This window comes from Lolium rigidum, chromosome 1, assembly GCF_022539505.1.
Source record: "Lolium rigidum isolate FL_2022 chromosome 1, APGP_CSIRO_Lrig_0.1, whole genome shotgun sequence".
NCBI classification, from domain to species: domain Eukaryota; kingdom Viridiplantae; phylum Streptophyta; class Magnoliopsida; order Poales; family Poaceae; genus Lolium; species Lolium rigidum.
The window spans coordinates 81,171,952-81,186,400 of NC_061508.1; the positions used below are offsets into that span (position 1 = coordinate 81,171,952).

General features: G+C 40.9%; 1 protein-coding gene, 5 long non-coding RNA genes and 1 pseudogene across 6 annotated transcripts; all 7 read left to right on the forward strand.

Moving 5' to 3' along the window:
* Nucleotides 1-601: 601 nt before the first annotated feature.
* On the forward strand, nt 602-1,123 carry LOC124676459. Its single transcript, XR_006993642.1, has 3 exons — nt 602-698; nt 839-967; nt 1,041-1,123. It is a non-coding gene; the product is annotated as an uncharacterized LOC124676459 (long non-coding RNA).
* Nucleotides 1,124-1,905: 782 nt separating this feature from the next.
* On the forward strand, nt 1,906-2,846 carry LOC124676466. Its single transcript, XR_006993647.1, has 4 exons — nt 1,906-1,972; nt 2,204-2,375; nt 2,478-2,520; nt 2,779-2,846. It is a non-coding gene; the product is annotated as an uncharacterized LOC124676466 (long non-coding RNA).
* A 577-nt stretch (nt 2,847-3,423) lies between these two features.
* LOC124676473 lies at nt 3,424-4,227 on the forward strand. Its single transcript, XR_006993651.1, has 3 exons — nt 3,424-3,516; nt 3,635-3,707; nt 4,132-4,227. It is a non-coding gene; the product is annotated as an uncharacterized LOC124676473 (long non-coding RNA).
* LOC124676481 lies at nt 4,228-5,419 on the forward strand. The gene is made up of 3 exons (XR_006993652.1): nt 4,228-4,281; nt 4,845-5,016; nt 5,353-5,419. It is a non-coding gene; the product is annotated as an uncharacterized LOC124676481 (long non-coding RNA).
* Nucleotides 5,420-6,160: 741 nt separating this feature from the next.
* Nucleotides 6,161-7,638, forward strand: LOC124648156. Its single transcript, XM_047187961.1, has 4 exons — nt 6,161-6,198; nt 7,186-7,276; nt 7,353-7,490; nt 7,578-7,638. Exons 1-4 carry the CDS (start codon nt 6,183-6,185, stop codon nt 7,636-7,638), a joined length of 306 nt encoding a protein of 101 aa, XP_047043917.1. The 5' UTR covers nt 6,161-6,182.
* Nucleotides 7,639-7,655: 17 nt separating this feature from the next.
* Nucleotides 7,656-8,349, forward strand: LOC124676488. Its single transcript, XR_006993654.1, has 3 exons — nt 7,656-7,806; nt 7,887-8,037; nt 8,117-8,349. It is a non-coding gene; the product is annotated as an uncharacterized LOC124676488 (long non-coding RNA).
* A 2,783-nt stretch (nt 8,350-11,132) lies between these two features.
* Nucleotides 11,133-12,279, forward strand: LOC124648167 (annotated as a pseudogene).
* The last annotated feature ends 2,170 nt before the right edge of the window (nt 12,280-14,449 follow it).

Genomic DNA, 14,449 nt, shown 5'->3' on the forward strand with positions numbered 1-14,449 from the left:
CCTAGATCGCGCACCCGAGCCACTCCCCAATCCGCCTCCTCTCCTCCTCCCCAATCCCTGCCTCCTCTCCTCCTCCCCAATCAGCCGCCTGCTGGGCGACCTCTCTCCCCACTCCAGCGATACGAGGCAGTGCAGAGGAGGCGGGCTCGAATCCGTCCAGAAGGGGTGGAGGATCCTCCGGTTTTCGAGCTCAGCGGCGCGTAGGGTGAGCGGCGGGCGAGAGCAGCGTCCCGGAGGAGGCCGGCATCGCGGCCGCCGAGGGGATTGAGTCGGCGGCCCGCCGGCTCAGAGGTCGAGCTCGCGCCGTCTCGCCCTCCCGGCCGCGTATGCGGGTACAACGGCGGCGGCTGCCTCGGGAGAGGAGGATGCGGCGGCGGTCCTTGGTGTGGGAGGGGCTCGAGGAGCTCGACCACCACCAGCGCGTCCCCTGCTCCATGGCGACCGGCAGAAGTGGAGCTCGCCCGCAGGTATGCCCTCGTGGCCTCTCCCTCCCCGTATTTGCTCTCTTTCTCTCTCCTATTTCTCACCTCCTCTGCCTCCTCCCTCTACATCTTCCTCCAGCATGGCAATGGAAGAGGATTGGGGACGAGGTGAGGGCAGCGACGACCTCCTCATCCAGCCTGGTCCCGGCCTTGAGCACGGCAGCGACCACCCCGTCCTTTCCCGCCTCCTCCTCGATCTGCCTGCTCCACCTACAGGTCCCTCTCCCTCTCCCTCCATCTCTCTCTCTCTCTCTCTCTCTCTCTCTCTCTCTCGTGTTGGCATCCAACCAACCTGGCCAGATCTTGATTTTTGGCCATCTGTTTGATGAAATGACTGAAGCAAGGAACATTTGCAGGCCATTCTTATTAGATGTGATGGAACAAGTGATGGACCTGAAAAAGAGATGATCAACTAGCCAGCAGCTATGATTGAGAAGAAGTGGTGGCGTGTGAACAAAGATGGCTGTGACTGTGAGCACAGCTTGGTATGTAGTGGATTCCTTTTTTCAAGTACCCTCAGTATTTATAGATTCAGCAATGGTATGTCATATATTTCAGCTTCCATTGGACCAAGGTGGTGGTGAAGGAAAGGCTTTGTACATTGATGCACATCGGACATTCAGACCACAGAGGCTCCTCCAGATAGCTAACAGGTGACTCCTTGAGTGCATTGGGAACTTATTGCAAGGGGTTTGGTTCAGAAATGCTCCAGCTTTATTTAGCTGCATGGCACATATGTTTGTTCATTTTTCTTTTTGACATGATTTGAGCAGAAATAGTAGATGGGTCTTCCTTTTCTTGCAGAGAGTGGAACATGATACTATGAGTTCATAATTTGGCTTTGCAATAACACTTGAGTAGGGTAAAGACAATGTAGCTACCAGCGGTAGGGTCAGCAAACTCTGACCTTTTCTTTTGTTTTTGTTAGTTGCAAGGTTTTGACCTTACTCACAGCAGAATTAGGACTTCTTAAAATGATCTTGATGTATTGCAGTTAGTTTGAGGTTAGTCTTAGCTATTTTGCCTTCTCAAATTGTTAATTGTGATGTGTTATCTGCATAACCTACTATTTTACTATTTTTAGAAGCATGACTTGTTATTTTACAGGTACCTGCGCTGATCTATTTTAACCAGTACGACGATGCAATGATATAATGCATAAAGTGTGCACCTTGTGATCTCGGATCATTCTGAAGCTATTGTTAAAGATCATGCTAACAAGTGGAATGATTTTTTTTCTTTTGTTTTGTTTGTCCGTGCCATCATGCTTAAAGTGGTTATCTGATGGTATGGTCCCTTCCACTGAATTTCGGAGGGCTAATCTCATAAATAGGTGTTTTTATCTGTTTCTTAGGTGGCTCACTTTCTGGGATTTATCCATCTAATTAATAAACTTTTAAATCTTTTTTTAGTTCAGGTGGACATAAAAAGCCATGTGAGGTATCAAGTTATGTTGTTTGCTTCTCATACCTGTGGAGTTGCTTTAAAAGGTAAATCCTTTTTCCCAGCCATGCATGCCTCTAGAACTTAAAAGAATCATGACCGTTTCTTGATTCCTTGGTAGTAATAAATAACTTTGATGGGTGGTTTAGTATTTCAAGTTTCTCTATCGGTATAAGCGGGCTGCATATGCACGAGTCTTTGTGCAACTGAATTATTTTTCCTCGGTACCAACGATATCGATTGGATTTATTGTCAATAAGCATCAATGACAATATCAGCACCATGAAGAGCTGATGTTGGAGAGCTTGTTTGAGACTGAGAAGTGGGAAATTGACCGCGACACGTCCACTGCTCCGTCATCAACAACAAACTCACTCATAACTTTATAAGGCAGGCTCCCATATCTTCTCCTTCCTTTCCAGCATTGCCATCACCGTTCAGCCGATGCAGGTATTTCTCTTTCTTTATCCCCACTCACAAATCTTTCTCTCTCTCTATTCTACATGTATAGATTTCTTTAAGATTTGCCTCTTGTTGTTGGCTTTTGTTCAGATAGAAGGGCCAACTTGGGAGAATCGATTTGGTGAACATGAAGGTATGATCAGCTAGGCCTAAAACACTCCTACTTGCTAATTGTATGCATTTTTGTTCATCTCAATTAAGCCTTGCCCACCTCATTTGTAGAGGTATGTGTAGGTTGTATTTCTCGATTAATCCCTTTAGTTGATGTTGTTGACGATGCTGCTTCCCTTAGTTTCTCCACCTTTTTTCTTAATGTTTCTTGAGTATTTGGTTAATTTCTGATAGGATTGAACTATATGTTATTTCTTTGATGCTCATGAATTGCTTGCAGGTAGATTGTAGATACCAATAGAAAACAGTTTCTTCACACCAGGTTAACCATTGCTTTGCAAGCTGAGCTAATGCGTGTACAAGCAAGAGAGCATGCTTGCGCGACGGCTCCGGTGATTCTGCCTCGCTAAGCCGCTGGACCACAAGGTTGCTTTGGCCATCTTTGTGGGTAATAACTGTGAAAAATGATTCGTCGGTGAGGTTGGTATTCACTTTCTTATGCTTTTATCCTCAGCATTCATAACAGTTCCATAGAAGATCACGAGTCCAGTATTTGGTTAAATGCTGGAGGGATTAGTTGTTTCTTTCAATAGTGCTTGGTTAATTTCTGGAGGGATTAAATGATATACTTGCATTTTTTGTTTATGCTCAAGAAGTGCCTGATGATCTACTTGAGAGTAGATTTACAAATTCCAACAGAAAACATAAAATTGGGTTTTATTTTTGTGAAGCTATGTGCTGTAGATGAGCAAGTTTGTTTGAATTTGTGATTTTCAGCTCCTTTTGAATTTCAGTGATAACTACTAAAGGCTAATTTTATTTCAGGGAATGAAGCATCAGTGTAAACCCATTATCAGTGTAAACCCATTATCGAAGTGGCCATGGCTATGGAAGCCAGCCTGCACTTGATCTCCAGACTATGTTGGAGGTTGCTAGCAGGAAAGATTGTTATCGTTCGGTCGCGTTTTGGTGGTTTACAGATGATGCACACAGGGAAGGCGGCTTTCGCTGGTGTGTGGTATGATCCCCATCTCTGCCAGCTTATGTTTTGTTATCATGTATTTGTCATTGTATGTGCCAAATTTTAACTTATGTCTTTCCCCTGGCTTGTGCTGCACTTTTTTCTCCTCATCCAGATACACTGATTTCTCACCTCATGGCGTACATGGTAGCGGGAAAGATTTTTATCGTCCGATCGCGTTTTGAATGGTATAATTTTTGTGCTTTCTCTATTGTGCCGTCTAAGAATGATATAATCTGGTTTCATTTTCCCCACAAATGGATACCACATAGGTCACACCACGTGCTTTACGAAATCTTGGACTTTCCAAAGTTTTCCATAGAAATAGTTAGCTAGCTACTTCAGTGACTAGACGGATTTTCTTGCTCCCCTGTGTGCTTCATCGCCGTCTTCTGGTCCATCGCCCAAAGGTTTATCAAAATCAGATAATAGGGTGGATGTTATTGGTTTTTTCAAAATTAGAGAATAAGAAGAATGTGAGTCTCCTGATGTCCTATTTGATAATTCTTCATTTGTGTTGTTCGAGGGAGCTATCAGTAATATCGTTTGCTCTTCTTATCATAATCTTGCAGATTTCTTTCTTCCAATTAAGCTTCATTTTCATGCTTACAGGTCATAATATACTACTGGTGTTTCAGATCTTCACAGTTTGAGCACTCAGAAAGCAAAGTACCAACAGGGGATGTTGTATTCTTTGAAGGTATGGTATGTGAGGCAATCAGCGATAAATCAGCTGATCGAAAGAGAGGAAAGACAATCACGGTATAGCACTTAGACCTTGTATGGGTTTCCTCCTACAAAACAACAATTTGCAGCACATGCCTCTTTTTTCTCATATGATTTTCATAGCTGGGCCAATATCGCTGAACCTTGGTTAATCCAAATTCTCGTGTTAGTGCACTAAGCTTAATTCCTGAGTACCCTGTTATCAGAGTTTGCTAAATGTTCTTTCTTTAGAACTATCTATGCTCATCAGTGTAACTTTACAAAGCTATAGACTGTAGTTGTATATGCTCTACACTGTAAGCATATATGTTGCTGCCTATGTGCTGATCCATATTAATTTTCCTAAGCTTGTTTTTACGTATTGTCAGATTGCATTGTTCGTTGAGATATCAAATTATCGATGTTAAGCTGGTTAACCAGTACTTATTAGGCCTTTCGTAACTGGGTGTACCTTCAAAGGCACTTCACTGGTTAAGTTGATTGAATGTTGTCTTGCTAACCAATACGTTTCATTACAATAAGTTATATGCTCTATTTATTGGTGTTTCCTTTAGATTGTTCGCAGCGACATGTGTTATATCCATAGCGTATCTCGGCAGGTTACCATCGAGATTGATCTCCTCGGTACTCCTTGACAAGCCTTGCCGCAACCATTGAGATGGACGTCCTCGCCTCATCCAACTTGGTCTTAGCCGCCACCTCCTTGGTGGTAAGGCAGACTTAACAACTCTATGTACATGAGCATGCTCAGGTTGCAGCACCTTGATGCAGGTAAGTAATTTTCAATTTTTTGATGTAATTAAATTGATATGATTGGTTTACTGTCCGCTTATGCTCCTTAAGTTTGTTCTACTATTATATTGATGCAGAATGCTTTGTTTGGAAATTCATTCATTTTTAGTATTTCCATACTCATTCAATTTACCTTCAGTTTGATTGGCAAATCGTCTAATTCTACCAGCATACATCTCTGCGGGGTGAAATAAATTAGCGACTGATTAATCACACATATCTCTTGAAGTTCTGACGTTAGTTAATACATTAAAATCAGCGACTGTTATGTAGGGCTCAACCACTGAATTAAAGTGCCCGATTATGCAATTTCAGGTGTCTCAAGTTGGTGTATTTCAGCCTTGCCAATGGGAAGCAACACCGCTTCCGACTGAAGCAATAGAACAATGGCTGACCTGCTCATTCAGGGCCAAACAATGGTACAATTTGTTAAGCTTCTTTTGTAATGTGAAGCAACTGTATCAATTCGCTAATGGTTTTATTGCGAGGGTAGTTTTGAATAGAAAGAAAGATGGGCATCATATTATAGAGTAGTAACATTTAGCAATGGCTCATCTTTACCTTTTCTAAACTATGAAAGACGCCATCATCTTATAATTTGTCATCTACTACAGAGAATCAAAACAGAACAGGAATATTTAATCCTGGCTTATCTTTGCGTACCACCTTTCTGCTGGTGCTTATAATTTTTTTAGCTCAAATATTAGTTAGAGAATGAGAATACGAAATCATTGGCCAATAGAACCCTAATCTGACCGGTCACTACTTGGTCAACTTACTTAGCTGTAGGTCAGATAATATGCCTAATACTTTTTTCCATATTCTCAATGTTCATTGTACTATAGCAATCCACTGTGATTGGCTGATTACAGGCTTTTCTTCTGAACTTTTGTTCCGATTATCCAAATAAAACTTAAATCTTTTCAGCACTATTTTTTTACGATCGTGATGAACATTCAGTCTATTACATCCAGTCATGTGTAGGTGTTAAAAGTAGTAGATTTGTATGTAAGGAAATAATTGAAGATACAGTTAATAACATTGGTATACTCAGCTGTATTAGTTGTACATTTGAGAGGAAAGTGGTCATACATTTTATTTATTTCAATGTGATAAGAGATTTTTGTGGATGGAAGTCATACAAAATGCAGTTTAGAAAGTGTAAGGGTGTCATATGGTTATTATTTTACACTCCTTCTATCTTTACATGCTACTGAGTTGTGTACATAACTTTTGTCCTTTTACTATTGTGGGTGTAATTGACCTTTTCCTTGGACTAGAAATAGTGCTCTTTCCAAGTCTTTCGTTTGTTGCTGATTTCGAATGCTTCTTGTATTTTATTCTCCTAGCATTGTAATTTAGACGGAGCTTTTTTTCGCTAATATGAATTCAGACACGGTATTTGCCAACTCATATTTATTCAGGTTTCCACAATAAATTATAAATCATCCAGACTCGCTTAGATATGCCTGGTTAATTTTTTCCTACAGTTTGAACCTTTGATTTGGCAGGTATAAGTCTTTTGTTGGTAGACTTGGGTGCTTAATGAACTACGAGAAATCATAATTCCTAATTAAAAAAATCGACATGATTATGATGATTTATGATCGACATGCTATGTTATCGATCTGAGTACATGGCTTATGCCAAAATGCTATGTTATAGGAGACTGAAGCCTGACCAGTATTCTGTATCGTCAATAGTTATTTTAGTTCCTTCTCAGGGTTATCCTGATCCCATGTTCTTCCTCTGCACTCTCTGAGACAATTCAAGTACTATAATAAGAATACTGCAAAATCTAAATTTACTTGATTCTATTAAATTAAAATTCTACCATTTTGATTATTATGTCACACATGTTCTTCCTCTACATTGAAATAATTCATGTATGACAGGAAGAATCAAATCTTTATTGTTGCTGATGTACGAAGCTCAGAATTTACCCAACGCACAAAGGTTATTGAAACCATTCCATACTCTGAAAATTTTCCTCTGTTTGCATACAACGCCATGCCATTTGATGCTCTGCAATCACGCATAGTGGACAATACCAGTCTGTCAAGTTTTCTGTTAATGCACCCTGTCCATTTTGTATTGCTCTCTATATGTTTGCATCTGCTTAATCTTCTCTTTTGCTACTAATCTCAGATGTTATTGGACGTGCGGAAAGGTTGATAGACATCATTCCACCAAAGTCGAATCAAGAACCAAGGAGACATATCCACTTTAAAGTTGAAGGGTATGCTTCTGAGTATAGATAGCAATATTTCAGCAAAACGTATGAATGCATACTGATAGTGTGTATTTTTGTTCAGTGGTAGACACGAAATTGTTATTCTATGCGGAGAGCACGCAGAGAATTTTGATGCGGAAGGCCATCATCCAGCCACTTCTAAAGATAGCATAATTCAGCTATTATTCCTAGCTAGGCATAATGGTTTCCCATTTTTCAGGTATTTGAATTTCAAACCACTACTGACATGACAAATATTGATTGAGCCTGCTATTCACACATTGTCTTATCACTTATATTATCACAGGAGTGATAGCTTTCAAAAATACTTATATGTTGTGTTGACACGTCAACATACCAATTTCTAATCCTGCACTAGCCAATGAAGCATATGTGTGAGCTTATAGACCCACCAGAGGACATACAGAACCAACCGGAAGCGAAAAATTCAGAAGCAACACCTACCAAGGACATAACCGAGACAGCTGATTCTGACATACCAAGGACATAATCGAGCTGATTCTACCGTAGGAGAGGTAAATGTGAGCATATGTAAAATGGTCACAGAAAATGTCCTTTGATAACCTATTTAACATCATGTATTTCTTTTTACCAGGATGAAGCTCCACCATAGAAGGCAAGACGAGAAAGAACGCATTTACTCCTGCTCTATTTCATATCTCACAGTAAACTTCACTAGCTCACTAATTTTACAACCTGGCCACCACTTCACTGCAGTCACTAAGCACAAATCCTATCTTCACCAAGTAAGTATATAGTTGTCAATTGTAGAAATAATACAAGATAATAAGAGAACGGTAATCTTATGTCCTATCCTCATTGCAGGAAACATCAAGGCTTCACTCGGTGTGGCAAACAAAATTGACTACACATGATAAAATAACAACCAGTCGGAGACTCTTCATGAAGAAACCATTTCACCAACTTTTGCTACTGAGATCACAATGCATAATACAACTACCTTACGTACTGCCACTGGGATAAACACTACAGCAGTCATGTAATATTACGTACCAAGAAGATCATCTATAATTATCTAGAGTGGCCTTCTATCTGTATAGACCTATCTAAAAGCACCTTCCTACTATATGTATAATTGGCTGATGTGTTATCTGTATGCCAGATATAACCACTTGCTCTACTATGTTTATTGCAACATAGAAAAAAAAGATAACAGCACGGGCGCGGTGTGCCGTGCCGCCGCGCCAAAACTTCCTTGTGTATGTAAATATGCAGGCAGTTCAAAGCAGACACATAGCAGCATGTTTCACTAGCTATCAATATTCATTGGAAAATATAAATTACTTCAATTTGTATTTGACATATATACCGAAGAATCTATTTATTTTAATAGATAATGCATGATGATGTATAGTGATCTTGGTATATGCAAGTATGATAAGTACCACTTGGTGTGGCCTGTGCGCATTTGTTGTTTGATTCTTAGTGAGGATCTTGATGTATTCTTATTGAAGGAAATAATACTATTTCAGTTGTACTTATTGTATGTGTTGATGGCACAAAAAAAATATTTATACACATTTATTTCTCTTTGCTATGAACAAATGGTTGGATGCAGCAAATGTTGCTCCTGTATTGTACATGTGTTGCTTGGAAGTTTTATTTCCTTTTAAAAGGATTGTTTATACAAGCTTAAGGGCTCTCAAAGACATACTGAATTCTTGGAAAACTATACAGACATCAGCTGAGTAAAACTTATGTTTTATTTTCTTTGAAAAAGATCGCCTATACAGCAGCTCTCAAAGACCTACTGGATTCTTGGACAATTAAACAAACATCAGCAGCATAAACATATGGTTACAGTACTGTCTTGCATTTGCCTGTGCGCCGGGGCGCACCGGGTCATCTAGTTTCTCCTATAAATGTCCCTAGACTACCCTCTCAACCAGGGGGTCTGAGAGGGGCAAATGAATCTGGTTCGCACGTTTGGCAATGCACAGTAAAATCTTTCCCCCACTTTTCATCTCAGCCATCCGTTGCACTAACTTTTCTTTTACCTGCAGCGATTCGTAAATGGTCTATGACGCTTGGGCCCATTTTTGTGTGGGACCGGCAGCAAGAGACAGCGGCTGGCGCTCATCCGCGTCGCTCGTTTCAGTCGTTGTTCCGTGAAACGGTGAAAACCCTAGATCGGGATGGCCACTCTGCCCAATCCACGACGTGCTCCCCTCCCCAATCCTCGGCCCCTCCTCAGCTGCTCTTCTCGTTTTCCCTCGATGGGACGCGCCGCCACCATCTCCCCGCCGGTGGAGATCGAGATCTTCGGTCTCCACCATCTCCGCGCATGCGGTGGGGTGGCTGCCGGACCAGGAGCTTGAGGCGTGGCTGCAGGGAGGCGCGGCGTCCGTCGCTCCGCTGCGCTGGCGTGGGGAAGGATTGCTGTTTCGGCGGCCGGAATCGAACGGGGCGGCGGCGAGCAGGGCAGGAACCGGACGGCGGCGGCGGCGAGCAGGCCAGGAACGGGGCGGCGGCGCCTCGTCTCTTTTATCCATCGAGATCTTGCACGGGATTGGCCCAATCCCCATCTCCCGCGCCCTCTGCTGCCTCCCCGGCTCGTCTCCTTCCTGCCGTCTCCACTCAACGCCTCTAACTGGGTGGAGGAGGAGGAGTGGAGCAGCCTCAATATCTGTTTAGAAGATGCAGAAGGGGCAACATATTTTGCTGGTAAAGCTTCATTTTCGTTTCACGTCTCTCTCTAATTCTGAGCACTTAAACTTCAGTTATTTACCCCGCTAGATCTGGTTTTTCTGTTGTTTTTCAGATCTGGTTTCATGCTTACAGACACAATCTTGTTGGACCATGGGATGGCGTATGGTTGTTGTGCTTGAGATTCAGCATTTAGGGTACCAGACTAAGGATTCTCCTTTCATATGCAGTTGTTCAATTAATAGACTCCCTAGAAAAGCTGATTCCTTGTAGACTATGCTGATTATATGAATATCGTCCTAATTGAACCACCCTTTGTTTCTTCCAAATGCTTTGTCTACTTATTTATTTGATTTGCACAATTGTACCGGATTTGTAGAGCATCATACCTGGTATTGTTCAAGGAGACAAGTCTGACTCGCTTCTGTATGGTTCCGCGATAATGGCAAGAAGATATCTTGGAATGAGGATTTCGATGGAAAGGTGAGTCGTCATTTTTCTTGTGATCTACATGATTATTCCATAGGATTGGACAGTTTTATCAGTTTGTCTTGACCTCCATACATCTATCTCGTCTACTCTGAAATTTGATTGTGGAGTCTGTTGGTCAATTGAGGTTTAGTTGCGAAATATAACTACTATGATAGGAGGCTGACTGGTTTATTGTATTACTATTTGAGACTGGCATCAGCGATGCTATAATTGCAATGATGTACTTAATACCACTAGGTGAAACACTATTTCCAGTTCCACTGCTCTATGTGTCATTTCTATCGATTCACCTGTCGTGCTATTCAAAGTACCTGGAGGTGCACAATTGATTATGTTAAGGGACACATTTTGTAGTTTGTGGCTTTGCCTAGGTTGTGCAACATTTGTTCTTTCTTGTTACGAGTTTGCCACAGCTCTTTTGGGCATCTCATTGCAAAATGCTGGCCTGCTATTAGAAACATGTTCCACATAGTACATAGTGTCTGTCGCAACACAACTATCGTGGCCGTGCAATATAATTTGTTTCACATATCTAATATTCTTCATTTAACAGGTGGGAATAATAGTTGCTGCTTGCAAATACAAGTTGGATTCTGCTGCTCCATTCCAAGCTTCAGATGTCTTGAATCTGCAACCACTTGTGAAGCACTCAGTTCCTTCCTGTACTGATGCAAGGAAGCTTATGGAAGCAGGGAAAATTCGGATGCCTGAGGTAACTCTGTTTCTTCCCATGAACCGATCACTTTACGTGGTTAATATTTCAAAGTATGAATTTTACAAATCCTTGTTCATGCATTTCAGGGAACACTGAATGAGGCATAAGCACTATTTTCTGAAGCCTTTGCCCTACTTCAACAGGTACACATCACAAAATAGCTATCCTAATTCCTAAAGGTACCTTGCTATGGTTCTGTTCCATGCCGGTGATATAGCGGGAGCAATTGTGCAACAACATCAAGAGCTTATCATAAGTGAACGATGCCTTGGTCTATATCATCCAGATACAGCCCACAAGCATGTACTTTGATTATCTGTGCTATAATTTTTAACTGTTTCAGTTTATGATAAAAAATACCTATTTATCCATTCATAACTGAATTTGTTGTTATTATTGCAAACCGGTTGCCCAATATCTGTTGCCGGGTTAGTGATATCTCATCAGCTTTTTAGTACTAGAACATGGTCTCTTTGGTATTGGCAAACGGAACCAATATGAGTTAAAACCTTTTTTTAGTCTGTGTTTGCATTGCGGTGGCTTATTTTAGTGTTTGAGCGTGTTGTGCCTATTTCGTAGCTAACTTTATAAACAATAACAGGACAGTTTAGCAACCATGACCTGAGCCTAAATCTCATGTTTCCTTTCTTTTCAGCTACGGCAACATGGCTTTGTTCTATCATGGGCTCAATCAAACTGAACTTGCACTGCGGCACATGTCCCGTACACTGCTTTTGCTGAGTTTAGCATCAAGTCCTGATCATCCGGATGTTGCAGCAACTCTTATCAATGTGGCGATGATGTACTAGGATGCGAGCAATATGAGTACCGCTCTTAGGTATCTGCAAGAAGCGCTTAGGCAGAATGAGTGCCTTTTAGGCCCAGATCATATTCAGACAGCGGTTTGCTATCATGCTCTCGCCATTGCATTCAGTTCTATGGGTAGTTACAAGCTTTCAGTTCAGGTTAGTTCTGACAGAAAATGATTGACATAGTAACATTTTGATACATTGTATTGACGTCTTGATTTTCATGGCAGCATGAAACAAGGACACATGGTATACTGTTAAAACAGTTAGCGAGTGATGATTCACGGACAAATGGAGATGAGTAGCAGTTTAAGGTGATGAGTAGCAGTTTATATATACGAAGTATATAATGAGTTTAATTGTGTCTTCAGGATATTGAGTGTCCGCAAGAAATTGAAACATGCTACAGATCAGTTCACTTTGATAATCTATGTTCACTTCCATTTCCAAATAAAAGTTTCTGCTATCGGCAAAGAAACTCTTCAGCTCAGTTGCAGGACTTAAGGAAATCCAGTTATAGCGCTGTACAGTCACGGATTTGTACATACATATTTCATTGTGATTTGTGGCACACCAAGAATCATATGCGTTGCTAGCTGTAGAACAGTGCTTATTGTTGGTACTGGTTCTACGCTACAGCTTATTGTGTATACTTCTGCATAGTTCTCAGCATGTTTATACTAAATCATTCAGCTAGCTCCCAGATATTTTAATTACTTTTCAGTTTTTATAGCACACTAGCGCAGTACTATAGATAGTTGCTTCTGGAACAGGGTGTTCACTGGGGAATTGGCAGTGCCAAGTCTGCAAATCTGTCTATGGCAAGTTGGTCGTCAAAGAAGTTTCTTACCGGACAATACAATCTAGCCTTCACACACAGGAATGATTTGGTACTTTGACAGGTTGTTTTGTTACGTGTCACTTTTCCTCTCTTCGTCTTATGACCGCCAGTGAGAAAAATTCTTGATGTGTGTCTTCCTTTTCAGGCCATGCTGACAGATATTGTCCTAGAAAAGGAGATTGATGGCAAGGTGAGTTTTTTAGGGGGAGTCTTCTGAGTAGGAATGACTGCATTATAGACAGATTATGGGCTTGGTGTACCTTTTTGTACACTTATTGTTTTCATATGTTGCAGCCCCTGTTTTTTTGGTGGAAACAGGAAAAAAATTCAGCGTATTTGTCTTGCGAAGTTCAGTATCAGTATCTGCTTAAAGGGGTAAGCTTTCTATGTTCACCTTGCTCTCATGTATATTATGACAACTAAGGCAAAGGAGCAAGGAAAAAAAGGTAAACAAACAATATTCGTGGAAACCTGATGATAGGAACACACATGTTTCTATGACAACTAATAAATACAGTATAGCAGAGTAGTCTATTGAAAAAAAGGGTGCAGGCTGTTAAAGTTTTTCGGTTGAAACTAACCATGCCCTGAAAATCGGCAGTTAAAGTTTTTCGGTTGATACTTTATTTTGGAAGGCTTTTAAACTATACGAGGCCACGAGGGAGTGACTTTTGTGTCTACTATTCCAAATTTATTCGCTGGAACCACCATTTAATGAATATCATGGTTGCTTCGGCCATCTTTATGGATAACTGCAAAAAAGGATTGTCCATAAGGTTGGTATTCAATTCCTTATGCATTCACAACAGCTTGGACGGATTGAGCGATATATGCAATTTTTAATTTATGCTGATGTCCTGCCTGATGATGTTTTTTTAAAGCTTGTTGCCTGATGATGTTCTTGTGTGCTTGGTGATCTGCTTGCGGGTGAATTTATAAATAGCGAAAACCAAAAACTGGGCGGCTTTATTTTTCTGAAGCTATAACCTTTTAACAGTATCCTTAGTTCTTTGTCAGATGCTTGTTTTGCCGCTGTTTTTATTTATGACCCCATCGATTCGGGTTTTTTTGGAAGCTGAGTATTTATTTTGTTGTTTTAACAGATTCATAGGTTCACTCCTTTTCTGATTTAATTGTGAGCTGCTCCGTTCACGCCTTTCAGGTGGATGAGATATTTGTTCAAACAATTAAAGTAGACAAATAGCAATCTTGATGAAACACTACATTTTTCAGTATCGATCGTTATACATACAAAGTATAAATGAACTACTGAGGTTCATCACTGATCGCTAAATTGAATTCTGAATTTTATAGTTGTTTTCCCATGTGAGAGAGATATCATATTGGTAGCATCTTGAAACCTCCTCAAAAAAGAATTTCTTGCTTTGATGTTGTAATTTTGTAGGACAATGATAATATATATACCTAATTCTGAACAAGCTACTGAAAGGTATCAGCGGCCAGAGAGAACCTCTAAGCGTTTCCAATGTCGAGATCAACTGAAGTTGCGCTGGGCTCGGCGGTGCTCGACTCTCCCGAGCATGAGGCTTTTGGGAGCACTGTGTTGTCAAGTACTCTCCTTGCGTGCCAGGCTGTCATCACTTCTACTCATTTGCCTTTTATTCTTGGTATGC

Bases quoted from the DNA above. Each gene is read 5' to 3' on its own strand.
- LOC124648156 (XM_047187961.1), top strand. The intron at 7,277-7,352 runs GTATGCTTCTGA...ATTTTTGTTCAG, and splicing joins ATCCACTTTAAAGTTGAAGG to TGGTAGACACGAAATTGTTA. The intron at 7,491-7,577 runs GTATTTGAATTT...ATATTATCACAG, and splicing joins AATGGTTTCCCATTTTTCAG to GAGTGATAGCTTTCAAAAAT.